Source organism: Pelophylax lessonae (assembly GCF_965119305.1).
Source record: "Pelophylax lessonae genome assembly, chromosome: 5".
NCBI lineage: Eukaryota > Metazoa > Chordata > Amphibia > Anura > Ranidae > Pelophylax > Pelophylax lessonae.
Window position 1 is genome coordinate 557,521,586 of NC_138772.1, and position 21,253 is coordinate 557,542,838.

General features: G+C 47.9%; 1 protein-coding gene across 1 annotated transcript in view; it reads left to right on the forward strand.

Annotated features, from left to right (window-relative positions):
* MAP4 (microtubule associated protein 4) overlaps positions 1–21,253 on the forward strand; it is a 212,392-nt gene that overhangs the window by 86,600 nt on the left and 104,539 nt on the right. Inside the window, exons 7-13 of the mRNA XM_082259044.1 lie at positions 1,838–1,969; positions 10,680–10,814; positions 11,236–11,325; positions 14,829–15,352; positions 15,467–16,702; positions 16,847–16,982; positions 19,800–21,097. Of these exons, the coding sequence (XP_082115170.1) occupies positions 1,838–1,969; positions 10,680–10,814; positions 11,236–11,325; positions 14,829–15,352; positions 15,467–16,702; positions 16,847–16,982; positions 19,800–21,097 (3,551 nt within the window). The remainder of the gene's footprint in view (positions 1–1,837; positions 1,970–10,679; positions 10,815–11,235; positions 11,326–14,828; positions 15,353–15,466; positions 16,703–16,846; positions 16,983–19,799; positions 21,098–21,253) is intronic.

A 21,253-nucleotide genomic window follows, 5' to 3' on the forward strand; every position in this document is an offset into this window, starting at 1 on the left:
AGGGTTTCCATTCATCCGGATTTAGCAGATGGCAGCGGGTGTCAGCGGACATATCTCCACTGACACCCGCTGCCCCATAGGAATGTATAGAGGATTCGATCAGATCCACCTAAAAAACTGACAAGCGGATCTGATCGGATTGTTTGTGTGAAAGAGGCCTTGGAGCTCCTTCACACGGTCCGCATTCCGTTGCGGACCGTGCTCTGCTCAGCGGGGATCGATCCGCCGATCCCCGCTGAGCCGGCGGATGACAGCTCCGTCTCCGTTCTGTGTGCGGAGACGGAGGTGTCAGAGCCCCACTGCTCTCTATGGGGGAATCGGATGAGAGCGGACCGCCTGTCCACTCTCATCCGATCCCCAGGCCGGATGGAAAATGGGGTTTCTATCCGTCTGGATTTCACGGACAGGATCGGATGCGGGTGTCAGCGGACATGTCACCGCTGACATCCGCTGCTCCAATGATCGGAACGCCTGTGTGAAAGAACCCTTAGACCCCATTCACACTAGCGCGACTTATCAGGCGACTTGGTCGCCTGACAAGTCGCGGTGGGTTGCCTGCCATTGATTAGCACAGGACCCATTCTAATAGGAGCGACACAAGTCGCTCCGACTTAGAAAAAGGGTCCTGTACTACTTTGGGGCGACTTGCATTGATTTCAATGATATGAAGTCCGTGCAAGTCACGCCGAGGTCCGGTCGCTGTGCACCGCGACTTCACAGGTCGCCCCATCAAGTCGTGTTGCCCCTGTCTGAACGGGGTCTTGCACCACGTGTTTTGTGTGTCGTTTTTTTTGTTTGTTTCTTTGTGTCTTTTTGTGTTTTGTTTTGTTTTTGTTTTTTTCAGGACAAAGTGGGCTTTTATGTTGGTGGGAATTGGAATAGTAATATCTCCTGTGGGTTTTTTTTTTTTTTATAACCAAGAAAAAGTGGCCCAAAATAGTAAATATTTTAAATTTAGCGGTTTATTTCTTGCTATTATAATTTATCACCAAAAAACAACCCAAAATTCTCCCGCTGCTAATTGCAGCGATACCACATATGTGTATGTTGTATGTACCTGTAGTACAGCCCAGAAAAAATGGTGCGTATTTTCTTTATCCTGCCTAAAACACATTAACACTGATACTAATCATTTTATTTTTTTAATTCTATGCAAAATATGCTGATGACCTTGACCTTTGACCCCAATCTTGACTTTTGACCCCCAGCTTTGACCCTAACACTAACCCTGCAAACCTTGATGTTTTTTTTTTTTTTTCTTCTTTTTTTTATTCTTTGTTTTTATATTTATTTATGTTTTTACGCTTTCATTTGTTTACATTTTCCTCTCCTGCAAACAGAGGAAGATACAATGTATCTTCCTTTTCATTGAGAAGAGTAAACACAGGGCGGGCTCACAGTGATTGGTCACTGAGATGGCCAATCAAAGGCTATCGCAGCGATCAGGTGACCGGATACCAATCCTGATCGCTAGTACGGGTCCCTCGGTGACACCTCGGTCTCTGCGCTGGGAGTGTGGTGTGCTCCCAGCACAAAAGATATGCATATATGCGGCCCCACGGAAAAAGACCACTTTCATGAGGCTGCATGTATGTGGTCGGCAGGAAGGGGTTAATGTAAATATCCATGTATGTGTTTTTTGCAAGTGACACGAATAAGATTTTGGTCCTAAGTGTCACTTATTTTTCTTCCTTTTTTTTTTTTAAGTTGTGCTGCTTTCAGTACATACCTGGAACAGCCGTCCCGAGTCATCTTCTTTTTTTTTTTAGCCGATAACTGGTTCTCTTTGCTGCCTTGTCTTAGCTGTCACACTCCCTTTATTTTTTTATGTTTTTAGGCACATTTGGGGAGACACCAAGTGATGAGTCGGCCAATGTTCCTTTTCGAGTCACAAAAAGTGACCACATGTCGGATATCTGGCAGCCAACCGCAGAGGAGCAGCTTGCCCTCTCTCCCTATACTCCTTCAGGTGAGCAGAGGTTAGCAGTTGGCAGGAGTCTTGGAAAATGCATGTGATGATCAGAGTCCGGGGTTGTGAACACATGCACGGCCTGGAGTCACCCCACCTTCTTTCCTATGGTGGTAACAGATTGCAGCAGCTGCTACGATCTGCTTTTAAATCTCCTTCAACTTGGTGTGCTGTCCACGTGCCGTGTCAGGAGAGGAAAAACCCTTTAATATAAGTTAAAACCCAGATGCTACTAATGCCTACTCACTAAAACTGGCTCTGAATGGGTGGTAAAACCTGACGCCATCGTGGTTTTGCATTTCGTGGTATGGACAGACCTCCATTTTTCTTTGAAAGTTCATACTTTCAGGGATTAAGTTAAAGTAGAACTATAGGCAACCTCTTTTTTTTTTTTTTTTTTCCCATTTTTGATAGAGCAGAGTTATAACCCCTGTCAGGTTTGTTTCCACCATCTCTGCTATTGGGGAATTTGGCTATGGGACAAAGTAGAGGGCAAACGAAAAATCCCTGCAAATTAAGGGACTTCCCCAGGTCATCAGAACTAGTGTCCCCATTGGAAGATTTCCCCTCTTTTTTTGGGGGAAACCCAAAATTTGGGATTTTCTTTTCTCTTACGTCCTCTGACAGTCACCGCCCACTCATACAGTCTGCACTTCTGGGTATTGGTCTTATCCACAGGAGTAAGCTAGGCAAAATATTTTGTTAGTAAACATTCACAAAACCTTTGTATAGACACACCTACAGGGGGCTGTCCCTCTGGTCCAATACCCCCAGCTAACAGCATTCCCAAATCAGTTTTGTCTTTGCCTAGCATTTTTGCTTTCCTGGGTTTGTTCGCTCCTGTTGCCCAGTGTTTACCTTTCTGGTTCAGAAGATCTTTTCTCTGACCTGGGTGCTGCGTTGCCTTTTTTTGACGGTTAGGTTTCCCACCCCTCACATCTACACTGCTTTGGGACATCCCAGAAGTGCAGATTGTATGAGTGGGCAGCGACTGTCAGAGGACGTAAGAGAAAATAGAATTTTTGTAAGAAGTTACCGTAAAATTCTTTTCTCTGAGTCCTCTGACAGTCGCCGCCTCCCGCCCCTCTTTTGGGGTTCATGGATTTCTACACTGCTTGCTACCAAACTGAATTGGGAATGCTGTTAGCTGGGGGTATTGGACCAGAGGGACAGCCACCTGTAGGTGTGTCTATACTAGGGCTGCCACGATGCGTCGACGTAGTCGACTACGAAAAATCGTTGACGCGTCAACACGTGACGTCACACGCCCCCTGGCCGGCCGCAGCGCCGATTGAATCATTGCCGGCCGGGTGAAATCCCCCCCCCCCCCGGCTCCGTCCACACCGATGTTAAGACGGTGCTGTTCAGGGTGAGCGCTGACCGTCTCCAGCACCCCCGTATTCCGCCACAGCTTCTGCCGCAACACCTTCGCCATCCTCCCCGATCACCCAGGTACTTAGAGATGTCACATGTGCGGCGCTACACCGGCTTATACTGTACTGTGGCGGCTTGTAATGGTCTGTACTAGGTGGGAGGGCTTACTGAGGGGTCTTCACTGGGAGGGGGGCTTACTAAGTGGTCTGTACTAGGTGGGAGGGCTTACTGAGGGGTCTGTACTGGGAGGGGGGGTTACTAAGTGGTCTGTACTAGGTGGGAGGGCTTACTGAGGGGTCTGCACTGGGAGGGGGGGGGCTTACTAAGTCGTCTGTACTAGGTGGGAGGGCTTACTGAGGGGTCTGTACTGGGAGGGGGGCTTACTAAATGGTCTGTACTAGGTGGGAGGGCTTACTGAGGGGTCTGTACTGGGAGGGGGGCTTACTAAGTGGTCTGTACTAGGTGGGAGGGCTTACTGAGGGGTCTGTACTGGGAGGGGGGCTTACTAAGTGGTCTGTACTAGGTGGGAGGGCTTACTAAGGGGTCTGTACTGGGAGGGGGGCTTACTAAGTGGTCTGTACTAGGTGGGAGGGCTTACTGAGGGGTCTGTACTGGGAGGGGGGGCTTACTAAGTGGTCTGTACTAGGTGGGAGGGCTTACTGAGGGGTCTGCACTGGGAGGGGGCTTACTGAGGGGTCTGTATTAATTACAGGATTAATTAGCTAATCAAAAAACACTCAAGCAAAAAAAATAAAATAAAAATAATCGTTAGATTAGTCGACAGACAAATTAATCGTTAGTTGCAGCCCTAGTCTATACAAAGGTTTTGTGAATGTTTTCTAACAAAATCTTTTGCCTAACTTCTGTGGATAAGGCCAATACCCATTGGTGAAGACTGTATGAGTGGGCGGCGACTGTCAGAGGACTCGGAGAAAAGAATTTTACGGTAAGTTCTTACAAAAATTCTATTTTTTACTTTAATTTTCAATAACGGTAAACAGGACCAATAGAGGGGATGAACCTCGTTAACGGGGGCACACACAGCAAGAAAAACCTGATGGAGGTTCTTCTGCTCCCTCTACTCCATCCAATACTTAATAAAAAAAAAAAAAAAAAAAGTTTTGCCTTTTAGTTATATATTTTAATGTCTCAGACAATCAGTTAAAGTATGTCTAATTTAAGGAGTTGTAAAGGCAGAAGGTGCATTCTATGCATTAAGATAAAAAGCCTGCTGTGTGCAGAAGCCCCCCTCAGCAACCCCTAATACTTACCTGAGCCCTATCTCAATCCAGCAATGTTCCACAAGTCGTCCTGCCTCATGATTGGCTGAGACACAGCAGTGGCGCTATTGGCTCCCACACAGCCAAATGTTAGCCAATCAGGAGAGGGAGCTGGGCTGAACAGCAGCTCTGTGTCTGAATGGATAAACGGAGCTGCAGCTCGCCTCGGTTGCCCCCATACCAAACTGCTTGCTGTGGTGGCATTCGACAGTAGGGAGGGGCCAGGAGCAGCGAAGAGGGAAACGAGAAGAGGATCCGGGCTGCTCTGTGCAAAACCAACTGCTCAGAGGAGGTAAGTATAGCAGTTTTGTTATTAAAAAAAAAAAAAAACACCTTTCCAATGACTTTAAATCGTTTCGTTTAATTGCCTCTTGTAGACCCGTAAATGTGATCGGCCTTTACGTTTTCTTCCATTGCAGAACAATTCAAGATGATCCTGCCATAAATCACGTGTCCTTGTGACTACCTTTTTACTGAATTGAAATAGCAAGCAATGTTGTTAGGCCTACCTCTGTGGACTACAAACAGTCCCCATGTGAGATGAGCATAGAAAGTAGGGATCGACCGATTATTGGCAAAGCTGATATATCGAGGGCCGATATGCACTTTCCCCGATATATCAGAATCCGCCCAGGAGTTTACTGATATTGCCAATATTTCGGGAAAGTGCTGTACCGGAGTGATGCCTATATCACCCCGGTATCGGCGTCCATAGCTGACGGTCAGCTGTCTTGTAATGACAACGATGTGGCTGAGAAGCCGCTCAGCTGTCATTACAAGGAGCGGTAGGGGACGCCTGCCTGCATGGCCGCTGAAGACCCGATCAAAGCCGCATTCGGCTCTGATTGGGTCTCCGTGTAAAACCCCAGAAGTGATGTCATGAGTGACATCACTTCCGGGTACTGTCTGGCGCCAGATTAAAAAAAATTCAAAAACAGCCAAACTTGAAGTTTTGAATGCTTTTAAGTGCAGAGGAGGGGTTTGGATCCCTCCACAAACGTAGCTGTTAAGGGCGAAACCGCTATTCCTTCATAGAGTAAGTGAGCTTTGTCACCCTAAAAGAGGGGTCACCAAACTATGGCCCTTAATGTGTTGAGAAACTTCAAATCCCATCATGCCTCTGGTAGTCATGCTTGTGGCTATTAGAATCTTGCAATGCTTCGTAGGACTTGTAGTTCCTAAACGGCTGGAGCAGTGTAGTTTGGAGACCCCTCTCCCCTAAAGTAAGGTAGGATTTTTAAATGAGTTCCCTGGTTTAACGCGTATGCACACTTTTTATAACATCAGCATTTTGATAACCAACCATACAGTTATTAATGACCACCCAACATTAACTTGCCTAAAAAAATTTCCTTTTATGTTGAGTGCTTCCTGTGCTTCCCATCCCTTTCCACAATTTCTTGGACTCCCTGCATATTTTTCAGCTCCACGTCTTATTTCTTTGGTTTACTTTCGATAAGGACTACATTAATAAATGGTACCTTTGCTGCCTGCAAGTAGTGATTCCTAATACTCTCTCTTCCTCCTGGAACTCAGCACGTCTGTTTCAGAAGACAGACACTGTGAAATATGACACAGCAAACACAAGAGTTGATTTAGTAAAATTGGAGAGTGCAAAATCTGGTGCAGCTTTGCATAGAAGCCAATACAACTCCAGGATTTATTGTCAAAGCCTAATTAAGCGGAATTTAGAAGCCGATTGGCTAGCCGGCACAGCTGCACCAAAAAGGTACCACCTTTTACGATTCCTTTGGTTAATAGGAGGCTAGAAATCAAATACGATGTGGAAATTAATATTTTACTTTTTTTGTAAAGTTTGTGGCTAGGATGAAGCCTGAGCCGGCGCTGGGTGGCTAGGATGAAGCCTGAGCCGGCGCTGGGTGGCTAGGATGAAGCCTGAGCCGGCGCTGGGTGGCTAGGATGAAGCCTGAGCCGGCGCTGGGTGGCTAGGATGAAGCCTGAGCCGGCGCTGGGTGGCTAGGATGAAGCCTGAGCCGGCGCTGGGTGGCTAGGATGAAGCCTGAGCCGGCGCTGGGTGGCTAGGATGAAGCCTGAGCCGGCGCTGGGTGGCTAGGATGAAGCCTGAGCCGGCGCTGGGTGGCTAGGATGAAGCCTGAGCCGGCGCTGGGTGGCTAGGATGAAGCCTGAGCCGGCGCTGGGTGGCTAGGATGAAGCCTGAGCCGGCGCTGGGTGGCTAGGATGAAGCCTGAGCCGGCGCTGGGTGGCTAGGATGGCTTACTTGACATGTTTCACACTTACGACTAAGCACCTCCTTGTGTGAAACTTGTCAATGGTAACCTTTCCTGTACTATTGTCCCATGTTTGAAGATTAAAGGACATTTTATTGGATTACAACTGTGGTGTGCAACCAGTTTTCTTTGCATGTCTCTGCGGTAGGGATCCAGGGTCAGCACCTGTGAGTAATCCATTACATTCCACACCTGAACAGTATTTTGTTCTCTAGTTTGGATGTGATGAATCCTAACCTGAGGTTGGGAGGCTATGATGAAGCCTGGGCCGCCGTTGGGAGGCTATGATGAAGCCTGGGCCGCCGTTGGGAGGCTATGATGAAGCCTGGGCCGCCGTTGGGAGGCTATGATGAAGCCTGAGCCGAGGTTGGGGGGGGGCTAGGGCTAAGCCTGAGCCGAGGTTGGGGGGGGGGGGGGCTAGGACGAAGCCTGAGCCGAGGTTCGGGGGGCTAGGACTAAGCCTGAGCCGAGGTTGGGGGGGGGGCTAGGACGAAGCCTGAGCCGAGGTTCGGGGGGCTAGGACTAAGCCTGAGCCGAGGTTGGGGGGGGGGCTAGGACCAAGCCTGAGCCGAGGTTCGGGGGGCTAGGACTAAGCCTGAGCCGAGGTTGGGGGGGGGGCTAGGACGAAGCCTGAGCCGAGGTTCGGGGGGCTAGGACTAAGCCTGAGCCGAGGTTGGGGGGGGGGCTAGGACCAAGCCTGAGCCGAGGTTCGGGGGGCTAGGACTAAGCCTGAGCCGAGGTTGGGGGGGGGGGGCTAGGACGAAGCCTGAGCCGAGGTTGGGGGGCTAGGACGAAGCCTGAGCCGAGGTTGGGTGGATATGACAAAGCCTGAGCCGAGGTTGGGCGGATATGACGAAGCCTGAGCCGAGGTTGGGGGGGCTATGACGAAGCCTGAGCCGAGTTTGGGTGGATATGACGAAGCCTGAGCAGAGTTTGGGTGGATATGACGAAGCCTGAGCAGAGTTTGGGTGGATATGACGAAGCCTGAGCAGAGTTTGGGTGGATATGACGAAGCCTGAGCAGAGTTTGCGTGGATATGACGAACCCTGAGCAGAGTTTGGGTGGATATGACGAAGCCTGAGCAGAGTTTGGGTGGATATGATGAAGCCTGAGCCGCCGTTGGGTTGATATGAATGTATCTTGATCTCTCAGAGTGGCTGACATTGCAGAGGGAAGCCGTCACTTGTGACATAGTGATAGTTCCTCTCCTGCCTGTCATGTGCAGTCTCTGAGCTCGCTCTGCAGCTGTCCTCCAGTCTCATTCACATTTAATCAAGCGCTCGCCTGTCGTGTGCGAGGAGCCCTCGGGACTGCTGAGGACGCTATGTTTTTTTTACATTCACCAGAACAGTCTACCCTCCTGCTCCATGATGTTTAGCTGAGGTGACTGAAGATGAATTTCGCTGACTCACGGAGCTGAGATTCAACTTTTCCCCTCTCTATTGGGTGTTCAGCAATCTTCAAACTTTTCTGAAACTCAAGACTTTCTCTGAAGAGGCCTCTGCCTGAGCCGTGAGATTCCCGCAACGTCTGGTGAGCTCGAGTGTCTTCATCCGCAGGATGCCGCTGAGCTGCTTCTGCTTTGTTTTAAGCACTTTTTTAGAACGCTCTTCGGCCAGTCCAGGATTTGGGCCATCTGTTCCGTTAAGTGATTTGTATCCCTTGTAGTCCTCTTAAAGCAAAAACAGCCACAGTTCTATGTTTGCCGATACTCCATAGAGCGATGTGATCTCCTTCAGCGCTGATTGTAGCCTCATGAAGGGTATATCCTTGATACTTTATGCAGCAAAAGTTCACATTTCAGATAATGTACAGAAGCCAACTTGCTGTTAAAGGACCACTAGAGTGAAAGCTATTGTGTTCTGTTAACTTTATGGGGTTAATTCCTGTAATTGTGCTCTGTATCCTATACTCAATGGGTTTTTTTTTTTTTTTTTTTGTATAAATGCATTTATATTTGGATCTACATTTGCTGGACAGCTTGGGCTGCACCTAAAAGTAACCATGAGGCTTCCTTCCCACATGCGGCCGTGGACCGTAAAACTAGGTGGTGGAGCTGCAACTGACCACCCGCCTAAACACTAACATACTGCTGTACACGTGCTTCACGACCGTGCCAAAACTTAAACAGCATGGCGCTTTTGGCAGGGTGCCACCGCCGACTGCGACAAATGCACTTCTACGGGGCTGCGCTGCAACCGCATGATTGTGGCGCAGCAGTATGGCAATTATTGGGTTAAATCAGACAGTGAGGAGGTGACATGTCCCCTCCCGTCAGACTTTTCTTAAGCAATATAAGAGCGTCACTTTTTCGGAGCAGCTGCTGTCCCTGCTGCACATGTGGACAAGCTATTACAGGGGTGTAACGTTGCCAGGAGTGCTTGCTGGTATTCATATGGTTTTTAAACTATCCTCAAAATGGAGAGAGCAGAAAAAATGGTTGCTGTAACTTCCTAATAGCTGGTATTTGGATTTTTGCTTTTGTCTTAAAGGGGAATTAAAAAAAACTGACAGGTAGGCTTTTTTTTTGTTCTACCTAAAAGACCATATTGGTCTCTTCTATCATTTCCCCCCTTCTCTCTGCTTGGTGCTGTTTTATGTACACCGAGCCACACATGCACAGCTTGGTTTAAGTTTACAGCAAGGCTCAGTGCCATGGTGATGTGACTCCCGCGTGGGTGACGTCATCACTGCCCGACCAACTTAGCGGTCTGAAACCGAAAAGATGATCGGGAGATAATAGAAGTGCCTGTGATCGATGGAAGCACGGATAGTGCAGCTCTGGAAGGGATTGCTTGCCAGGCAAGTCTGCCAAAATGTGCTGATATGCTGTGCATGCCATCCCATAATGGCTAAAAACATCCGGGGCCAACTGAAAAAAGTGTATATTTAATGTATCTAAACCCAAAAACAAAAGGTTAATATATCACTGTGCTTAGGATTTGGCTGCATTAGTTTTTGTTTTTTTCAGGCTAAGAACGTTTTCAGCAGTTATAGAAAGTGTCCTTGCCACTTTAGTGAGTTTAAAGCTAAATTCCGTGACTTAGACAAACTCTGCCCTTTGCATTGAGCTCCCACATGCTACAAAGTTCCCCAGTTCTGCAACTTCTGGTCTGATTGTAGAAAATGTTGTAGGTCCTGCCTGAATATGGCAGACCTCTTTCTTCCTCTGCTTTCTGATAAGAGCAGAGTAGTCATGCTGCATTTTTGCCCGTTTAGCGCTGGGGATATCTGACAAACAGGAAATCAGTGTGAAATATGTTTGGAAAAAGCACGGCCTACAGCACGGCCTACATGCGCAAGATATGGCTGGTGCAGTCTTTGAAAAAACTCTGCCGCTGGACCGTTTTTTTTTTTTTTTTTTTATCCCAGCAAAAAAGTTTTTCAATAATGTGAAATTTAACGTGTTTTATACATGTTTATCTGTAAATACTGTAAAACGCCCTGAGACTGCTGCTGGGTGCCGCCATCTTGAATGTGATGTCAGCAGACTTGGAGCGGTTTACTCAAGTGACATTCTGTAGTATTCCCCTTCCCTCATCTAGCAGCTGCTTACATAAAAGGGAAGAAGCTGGGCCAGCACAGTCTGACATTCCCTGAGGAGAAGAGGGCCGTGACATGCAAGGAAGGGGCTGTGCTAGGGAACGGACTCTTCTTGGAGTTCTTTGCCAGTGAATAAAATCATGTATGGAAAATCAATACATGCTGCAAGTATCATTTATTTATATCTATATATGTAGAGATTCTTTGCTTTCACATACAGTTTGATGACCGGGTCTCTAAGAATTGCCTTCCTTCCTGTTGTAGAACTTGAAGAGCTGCATACTTTGCAGTCTGAGGATTCGCGGTTTTCAGCTGAGGTCTCAGATTCTCGGGCAGTCATAGAAAGCCAGCTTCTACCTGGATTGGCCGAACGGCAGCGGCGGCAGCAGCAAGAGACGGGTACAACAAATGTCCATTGTAATTGTGTGGTGTATGAAATATGGAGGCCTTGCATGCTTGATATACAAATTATGGAGGCCTTGCATGCCTGATATACAAATTATGGAGGCCTTGCATGCTTGATATACGAATTATGAAGGCCTTGCTTGCTTGATATGAATTAGGGAGGGCTTGCATGCCTGATATACGAATTATGGAGGCCTTGCATGCCTGATATCGAATTATGGAGGCCTTGCATGCCTGATATACGAATTATGGAGGCCTTGCTTGCTTGAGTTACGAATTATGGAAGCATTGCATGCATAGTAAACTTCTTTCTTATCGAGACAAAACCAAATTCTCGCCGTTGGTTTCTATGGGTGTTGTGGGTGTAGTTTCCAGACATTTTCATACATGAGCCATCAATGGTGTTTTTTCACAGACGCTTTAGAGTTGGAAGAGACAGAGTTATATGAGGCTCCAGGTTACCGCTCTGTAGAGGCACAGAATCATGTTCCCCAGAAAAATCAAGGTGAGTGTGGTGGGGTTTGTTGTAGAAATGATCTACAGCAGGGGTCTCCAAACTTTCTAAACAAAGGGCCAGTTTATTGTCCTTTAGGGGGCCAGACTATGGCCATCGGGAGCAGATATTTTTCTGGCATCGGTGGGAGTAAACATTGCCACCATTGGTATTACGGGGAGGAGCAGTGCCCCGTCATTGGGAGAAATCGCTCCTCATTATTGGTGTCAGTGGGAGATATTGTGCTTTATTCTTTGTGAAGTTGGCAGAATAGTGTCTCGTATCGGGGGGGGGGGGAGAGTAGTGTCCCAAGGGCCGGATAAAGGCAAGCAAAGGGCTGCTGTTTTGGAGACCACTGATCTACAGGCTAGTACTAAAAGCGCTTCATGCGGCTTTCTTCCTCTGCTGAGTTTGTTTTGCACTTGGCTGCTTTTTTTGAGTGCTGCTCAAGCTTTATTGATAAGTCAGTGAATTCTGTAGAAGAGGTGATGCTTAAAACGAATACATTTTTATGCTCCATTCCCTCCTGTGAATGGGACTGTTAGTCATTAGATGCAGGAGACCCAGCAGTTGTTCCCAGCAATTGACTGCGGGAGGGAACCCCATTAAAAGCAATGGGCAGCTGACAGCTCCCACAGCTATTGGCAGCTGCTTGCATGTAATTCGCTCATGGGGCGACTACCTGCGAATGATCAGCCCTGGACGCAGATTGTTCCCAACAGAAAGCTGGAGGCGGAGAGTGTGGTAGCCTGTCATTGCATTCTCTATCCACTGATTGCGGGTGCAGCACCTTGAAGGCCTCTGTGTAAAAAATAAAAATGAACACTTCTTTTTTTTTTTTTACCTGCAAAAATGTGCATTTTTATTTTTTTAACTAAAGGTGAACTTAATCTTTAAAAATGCATTCTGAGTGCAGCTTTACACCGCATACTAATCTGAAACCCTATCTCGATCCAGCGATGTATAGGAGTCTTGGCTCTCTCATGTCTCGCTTCTCATTGGCTTAGAGACCGCAGCAGGAGCCATTACCTCCTACTGCTGTCAATCACTGCCATTGAGGGGGGTGCGGGGACAGGGCCAAGCCGCGCTCTGTATCCTATGGACACACAGAGGTGACTCAGGAGTGCGCACATGAGTGCCTGCCTCCATAGCAATTGGCTTGCTATAGGGGCACTTGGCGGCGGGGGGGTTGGGGACCAGGAGAGCAAGCTGGGGACCCCAGAAGAGTATTAAGGCTGCTCTGTACAAAACCATTACACAGATCAGGTAAGTTTTGACAGGTTTAATATAAAAAAAGGAACCCTTAGAATCTCATTTAAGCAAAGATTGTGTACAGCGCCTTGGAAAAGTATTCACACCCCTTGAAGTGTTCCACATTTTGTCATGTTACAACCAAAAACTTAAATGTATTTTATTGGGATTTTATGTGATAGACCGACACAAAGTGGCCATAATTGTGAAGTGGAAGGAAAATGATAAATGATACAAATAAATCTGAAAAGTGTGGGGGGCAATTAAATTCGGCCTCCTTTACTTGGATACCCCGAACTAAAATCAAGTGGAACCAATTGCCTTCAGAAGTCCCCTAATTAAGTTACACACAGGTGAACTTTATATATGAATTTCAGTATAAATACAGCTGTTCTGTGAACCCCTTTAGAGGTTTGTTGGATAACCTTACTGAACAAACAGCATCATGAAGGCAAAGGAACACACCAGACAGGTCAGGGATAAAGTTGTGGAGAAGTGTAAAGCAGGGTTAGGTTATAATAAAATCTCCCAGGCTTTGACCGTCTCACGGAGCGCTGTTCAATCAGTCATGGGAAAATGGAAAGAGTATGGCACAACTGCAACCCTACCAAGACATGGCCGTCCACCTAAACTGACCGGCCGGGCAATGAGAGCATTCATCAGAGAAGCAGCCAAGAGGACCATTGGAACTCTGGAGGAGCTGCAGAGATCCACAGCTCAGGTGGGAGAATCTGTCCACAGGACAACTTAGTCGTGCGCTCCACAAATCTGCCCTTTATGGAAGAGTGAGAAGAAGAAAGCCATTGGTGGAAGAAAGCCATAAGAATTCTCCTTTGGAGTTTGTGAGAAGCCATGTGGGGGACACAGCAAACATGTGGAAGGAGCAGCTCTGCTCAGATTAGACCAAAATTGAACTTTGTCCTAAAAGGAAAATGTGTGGGGGAAAACTAACACTGCATACCACCCTTAACACACAATCCCCACTGTGAAACATGGTGGTGGCAGCATCATGCTTTGGGATTCTTTTCTTCAGCAGGGACAGGGAAGCTGGTCAGAGTTGATGGGAAGATGGATGGAGCCAAATACAGGGCAATCTTAGAAGAAAACCTGTAAGAGTCTGCAAAAGACTTGAGACTGGGGCGGAGGTTCACCTTCCAGCAGGACAACGACCCGAAACATCCAGCCAGAGCTACAATGGAATGGTTTACATCAAAGCATATTCATGTGTTAGAATGGCCCAGTCACAGTCCAGACCTAAATCCCATTGCGAATCTGTTTCAGGACTTGAAAATTGCTGATCACAGACGCTCTCCATCCAATCTGACAGAGCTTGAGATATTCTGCAAAGAATGAGCAAAAATGTCCTAGATGTGCAAAGCTGGTAGAGACATCCCCAAAAACAGTGGTCCTCAACTCCGGTCCTCAGGGCCCACTAACAGGCCAGATTGTAAGTATTACCTTGGGGAGATGCAGACTAGAGTACTGCAATCACTGAGCAGCAAATGATATCACCTGGGATGTATTTCAGTTATCTTGCAAATCTGGCCTGTTAGCGGGCCCTGTAGGCCAGGGTTGAGGACCACTGCCCAAAAAGACTTGCAGCTGGAATGGCAGGGAAAGGCGGTTCTACAAAGTATTGATACAAATCCCCCCCACACACACACACACTTTTCACAGATTTATTTGTATAATTTTCCTTCCACTTCACAATTGTCACTTTGTGTTGGTCTATCACATAAAATCCCAATAAAATACATTTACATTTTTGGTTGCAGCATGACAAAATGTGGAAAATTTCAAGGGGTATGAATACTTTTTCAAGACACTATTTATTGGCCTTTATACTCCACTGACACCCCTCCTTTCCATTCCCCGTCCCTAATGATGCAACAGACAATGTATCGGTCAGTGAATCCTACTCCACACATGGTATCCTGACCATGTAGGACAAGCGGTGGGATTTGTCCTGGATCACCGCGCTGCCTTGCACATTTTCCTTTCAATGCTTCGCTAGGTTTGTACACCGATTGCCATAGAATCTGCTGCACTATCTGCTGGTTGCTGTGCTGGTATAGATAAAGGCATTTCCAGCAGTGCGCTCAGATGAGGAGACACTCATGCACTGAAATGTTAGTTTGTTTCAGCAACACTTGTTTGTACAGTTTGGCACCCAGAATCCCTCTGTGTTGCTTTAGCTTTAATCTCACTTTTATTGTTGGTATAGACTGCAGATAAAATAACTTATTTTTATTTTTTATTTTTAGAGGACCTAAACCAGGGGGTTACAACACAAGAAGGATCTTCTAGCTCCATTAAGGATCCTCCTCCATCTTCTGAATGTATTGTGCATGGAATTGAAAAAGATCCAATTGCTTCTGAAGAAACTGGTCCAGAGGAGAAAGAGCTGCTTGGGGATTCTGTAGACCCAGAACAGGTGTCCTCTGCTTTCCAGGCAGGCCAAGAAGCAAACGCTGCTGCTGGCACCCAGGAAGAGATACCAGCGTCCCCTACAGCATTACTTGAAGAGCTCCACATCTCTTCCACTTCTCAGATTCAGGAAGAGGCCCCTGCTGATTGGATCCAAGAATTCTCCTCTGAGTCTCCAGCTTCTCCGGCTTCTTTTGTAGATGAGACAGCGCCTCCTGTCACCCAGGCTGACGAAGAGCCTCCAATTTCTCCCTCTGCCTCTGCTGCTGCTGCCCAGGCTGAGGTAGAGCCCCCTGCCCCTGCTGCTGCTACCCAGGCTGAGGTAGAGCCCCCTGCCTCTTCTGCTGCTGCCCAGGCTGAGGTAGACCCCCCTGCTTCTGCCTCTGCTGCTGCCCAGACTGAAGTAAAGCCCCCAGACTCTGCTGCTGTCCAGGCTGAAGTAAAGCCCCCAGACTCTGCTGCTGTCCAGGCTGAGGTAGAGCCCCCTGCTTCTGCTGTCCAGGCTGAGGTAGAGCCCCCTGCTTCTGCTGTCCAGGCTGAGGTAGAGCCCTCTGCTGCTGCCCAGGCTGAGGTAGAAGCCCCTGCCTCTCCGCTTGCCCAGACCCAGTTGGAGCCTCCTGCTTCTCCGCTTGCCCAGACCCAGTTGGAGCTTCCTGCCTCTCCGCTTGCCCAGACCCAGTTGGAGCCTCCTGCCTCTCCGCTTGCCCAGACCCAGTTGGAGCCTCCTGCCTCTCCGCTTGCCCAGACCCAGTTGGAGCCTCCTGCCTCTCCGCTTGCCCAGACCCAGTTGGAGCCTCCCGCCTCTCCGCTTGCCCAGACCCAGTTGGAGCCTCCCGCCTCTCCGCTTGCCCAGACCCAGTTGGAGCCTCCCGCCTCTCCGCTTGCCCAGACCCAGTTGGAGCCTCCCGCCTCTCCGCTTGCCCAGACCCAGTTGGAGCCTCCCGCCTCTCCTGTTGCCCAGACCCAGTTGGAGCCTCCCGCCTCTCCTGTTGCCCAGACCCAGTTGGAGCCTCCCGCCTCTCCTGTTGCCCAGACCCAGTTGGAGCCTCCCGCCTCTCCTGTTGCCCAGACCCAGTTGGAGCCTCCCGCCTCTCCTGTTGCCCAGACCCAGTTGGAGCCTCCCGCCTCTCCTGTTGCCCAGACCCAGTTGGAGCCTCCCGCCTCTCCTGTTGCCCAGACCCAGTTGGAGCCTCCCGCCTCTCCTGTTGCCCAGACCCAGTTGGAGCCTCCCGCCTCTCCTGTTGCCCAGACCCAGTTGGAGCCTCCCGCCTCTCCTGTTGCCCAGACCCAGTTGGAGCCTCCCGCCTCTCCTGTTGCCCAGACCCAGTTGGAGCCTCCCGCCTCTCCTGTTGCCCAGACCCAGTTGGAGCCTCCCGCCTCTCCTGTTGCCCAGACCCAGTTGGAGCCTCCCGCCTCTCCTGTTGCCCAGACCCAGTTGGAGCCTCCCGCCTCTCCTGTTGCCCAGACCCAGTTGGAGCCTCCCGCCTCTCCTGTTGCCCAGACCCAGTTGGAGCCTCCCGCCTCTCCTGTTGCCCAGACCCAGTTGGAGCCTCCCGCCTCTCCTGTTGCCCAGACCCAGTTGGAGCCTCCCGCCTCTCCTGTTGCCCAGACCCAGTTGGAGCCTCCCGCCTCTCCTGTTGCCCAGACCCAGTTGGAGCCTTCCGCCTCTCCTGTTGCCCAGACCCAGTTGGAGCCTTCCGCCTCTCCAGGTGTCCTGACCCAACTGGAGCCTTCCGCCTCTCCAGGTGTCCTGACCCAACTGGAGCCTTCCGCCTCTCCAGGTGTCCTGACCCAACTGGAGCCTTCTGCCTCTCCAGTTGCTAAGACTCATTTAGAGCCTCCCGCCTCTCCTCAGGCAGAGATTCTTGTTTCCTCTAAGCCGGAAGTCTCGGAGATCCCAGCTTCGCCCAAGACTTTTCAGCAGACAGAGGAAGTTTTGACTGTCACAGGAAAGGATGAACCTCAACAGCCTGAACAGCCCACCGAGACAGGTAAGACTTTCTTTATTCATGCTACTTTATAAGAATAATTGAATCTCGATTTGCTTATTTATTCTTGGTGTTGGTGGGGGTCAGTGTATATATTCTTGGTGTTGGTGGGGGTCAGTGTATATATTCTTGGTGTTGGTGGGGGTCAGTGTATATATTCTTGGTGTTGGTGGGGGTCAGTGTATATATTCTTGGTGTTGGTGGGGGTCAGTGTATTTTAGGTTTTAATCTTTTTTGTGGGGTTTATGGAAGCCTTTTTCTTCCATGTCTGATACAACTTCAGAACATTTTGTCAGTAGGTCTGCTGTTCTGTCTCCTTTTTTGTTTTTCTTGGCAAAAAAAAAATTAATTTCAAAGTTGCCCGAAAGGTTAAATGTCGATTTGAAATCTAAACCGAATATATGTTTTTAGCAGCTATCCCTCAAACCTGTTAAAGCTGAACTCCAGGCTCCCCTCGACTTGGGCAGATCAATACCAATACAGTTTCTTGCACTAAAACTTCTACTTCAAATACAGGCTAAAAGTCTTTCTCCCTTAAAGTGGATTTCCGCTTTTGCAGTTAAATTTGAGAAACCGCCGCTGTATGTTTTCACACAGGAAACCTAAAAAAAAAAAAATCACACTTTTTTTTTTTTTTTTTTTTTTGGCGCTGGATTGTACATAGGACCCAATAGGTAGATTGTATTGCTAAAGCTGGACATACGCTAGCAGGTTTTTGAACAAAAATTCTAAGTATGTTTGGCAACTTGATGAATTTCATTCAAAAGCAGTTCAAAATTTGAGTTTTTTTGTTTTTATCCGCCTGCCGATAGTTTACAGTAAATATACTGTGAGCAGGTGCAGGCATGGCAACGTACATGGCTTGCTTCTGGTTTTGATTGGACACAACATGCGTTTGGCAGCAGATTTCAGACAATGATTTTGGCTGAAACTTGCTGATCGGCTATGTCCAATCACACACAGTTCTATTATGGCACTTTTCCACTGCAAGTACCGGCTCGGCTCCACTCGGCCCTGCTTGGCTCGGTTTGGTTTTCCACTGCATGGTACCTCATGGTACGGTGTTGGAACGGTTTGGTATGGTTTGGTACAGTTTGGTACGGTTTGCTTTTCCTCTAATAGTAAGTGGGTGGGATAACAATGATTCTCTGACCAATCAGTGGCTAGTAGTGACAAACAGCCAAGGCTGCATGCAAAGGATTGTGGGATATGGTACCGGTACGGCCCTCTTGGAACTGCAACCGAGGTGGTACTGTTTTAAGTGAGCCGTACCATTCGGTTCCACGTAGTGGAAAAGCGATGCCGTACCGAACCATTCCAACACCGTACCATGCGGTACCATGCAGTGGAAAAGCGCAAAAGCGAGCCGAACTGTTCGGTTCCATGCAGTGGAAAAGCGCCAATATTATTATGATTTAGCATTTTTATAGCGCCAATGCTTTATGCAGCCCTTTACAACTTGAGGGTATACAGTACAACTACAATACACTTTAATACAGTAGGAATTAGAGGGCTTTGCCCATTAGAGCTTATAATCTAAGAGGGACGGTCAAGAGATACAAGAGGTAATAACCGTGGGGGATGGGCTGATGGAGAAAATAAAAGTACAGTTGGGTGGATGCCAGATGGGTTTCTCTAAAGAGATGTGTTTTCAGGGATCATCTGAAAGTAGACAAGTAGGAAATAGTCGGACAGATTGGGGTAGAGGATTCCAGAGGATGGGAGAGGCTCGGGAGAAGTCCTGGAGGTAAGCATGGGAAGTGGTTACAAGGGAGCTAGAGAGCAGGAGGTCCTGGGAGGAATGAAGAGAATGAGTTGGTTGATATTTTGAGACCAGATTAGTGATGTAGCTGGAGGCCAAGTTATGGATGGCTTTGTAATTTATGGTTAGTAACTTTTGAATTGTATTCGTTGGTTGAGTGGCAGCCAATGGAGGGATTGGCAAAGGGGTAGCGGACACAGCGGTTTGTGAGGTGGATGAGCCTTGCAGCAGCGTTCATGATGGACGGAAGGGGGGATAGTCTTTTTAAAGGTAAGCCAATGAGAAGACAAACCTAGAACTCTACAATCTGGCTGTTTCTTCTCCCTGAAAATATGGGGGGGGGGGGGGCAGCCAGATTAGTAAGTAAAAGCAACACAAATTACTACTGGTAAAGCAGGGCCCCAGCCAGCCTCCCATGAACCCCCCCCCCCCCCAGTCCATTCCACACGTTGAGCACCCATGCCATAGATGGTTCGACTTGGCCAGTCCCTGCTGAACCGGCCGAGATTCGAAATTCGAAAGCTCTATATTCTGCTTTTACAGGTTTTGTCCCTCCCTTTTACTTGTGACTGGACAGTGAAAAGTTGCAAAATGATGTGCTTATCTCTGGAAGTTCTTTCCCTCCTGTCAGAATGTTCAATATTGCGCACTATAACACACTTAATTGGCTCCTTGTGCTGCTTCTCTCACCTCAGTCTGAGCTCTGTTGTGCAGGAAGTAGATACCAGGTCAAATTAAGGTACTTTTGCCACATTCATGTGGAATAACCACAATGAGGTGTTACTGGACACAGATCCGCATTAATTTTGTATTTATATCTGCCTGGAGTTCATCTTTAAGGTTTCTGGTCACTTTTTTTTTTTTCCGGGTCAATCTGACGATTTATAATGACTGATGTAAATGGTTGTGAATTGTTCTTCAGATTGGTTTGTACAGATATTGGTATTGTGTTCATGGCGTGTAATGGTAGTATGGAGTATGGTATCTAATTTTATAATGTAGAGTGTGGAAGTAGGCTAATGTTTGGAAAACCTCACCTATCACTGTTGTATCTGCAGCACCCTTAAAGCAAAACTCTAAAACAAGGGCACCTGGGCCAGGCAGAGGGAAGACTGCATTAATGCAAGTTTCAGATGACCTTCCCGAGCCTGGCTTTACTGACAATAACACAAACCTTCCTCCAGCGGAAAACTCCCATTCTTTGGCCTCTAGAACCAAAGCATTGCATAAAAAAGCTCGGGATATCATGGAGAGTCGTCAGGAAGCTGTTAGGGAAGCAGGAGATCCCGAAGGGGTCCAGATGTCCATGAGGAGAAAGAAGAAGAAACCCAAGCAAAGAAAAAACTTTTATCCTAAAGAGTCAGAGTTTGGTGAAGAGGAGCATTCAAAGGTTTCCCATGAATCTTTGCCTGCTGATGCTAGCCAACAAACCACACTCGTTGACCCAATTTTAACTAAGGAAGTTCCCAGTCTGCCTCTGGGTATCAAGGAAAAGGCTTTTCTGCCCCTTGGTAGTCCTTTCATTGATAGAATAGCAGATGCTGCTAAACTTGAGGACCATGTGGTGACCTTGTACTCTCCTGAGGACGTAAAGCCACCTCTGCAAAACATTAACTACCCATTATTTCCACCTGAGACCTCAGCTGGTGACCAGGTCGATAACAGGCTTTTCAAACCACAGCCGTTTCAAACTGGAGAACACGGGAAACCTGAGACTTCAGTTGATGCTATATTTGGATTAGCTGATGCAGAGGTTTCTAAATGTCCATACTTCAATCCTGAATTTGCAGTCAGTAATCCTAGAGAACAAGCACAGAGTGAGAGAGTTTACAGTGGGGAAAGAAAATCTGGATATCGTAAAGAACAGTTGTTTTTAGAGGGGGATTACTGGGCAGGGGAAAAACTGGGTACTGGTTTTCCGGCTTTAGAGGTTGAAAGGCCCTTCCAGGCACCTGCCATGAAATGGGACAAGCCAAAGAAGAGAGACAAGCGGGTGGTGGACCGTTCTGTTGCAGGACACCCGGCAGATGTTAAACAGTGGCAAGCGGAATATGGTGTCTTTGACTCCAAACCGCGACACAAAAATATCCCAGTAGATATTATTTTAGATGAAGAGGTTTCCCTCAGGAATGAGCAGCCACTCCCTACTGAAGTGCCAGGAGAAGAGAAACCATTTACTAAACAAAAGGCATCTAGTCACAGACCAAAACCTAAGCAAGGTCAAAGTAGCAAGAGAGACAGTGTAGAAACTCCATTTGGTACCTGTCAACATTTGGGAAATAAAAATGTAGATGCCAGTTTATTGGGTTTTGAGGCAAAAGCGGAAAAAAAGAAAACAGACAAGGCGCTCCCATTGGTGGTGAATACTCTTGATGTTGCAGACACCCTTAATATTGCTCATGGATTTAACTGTGATCTAGGTGACGCCAAGAAGGCTTTACCCCATGTACTGGGGAGCACCGTAGGCATAGTAGATAACCAAAAGACTCTTGGTGAATCTTCACAAGTCAAA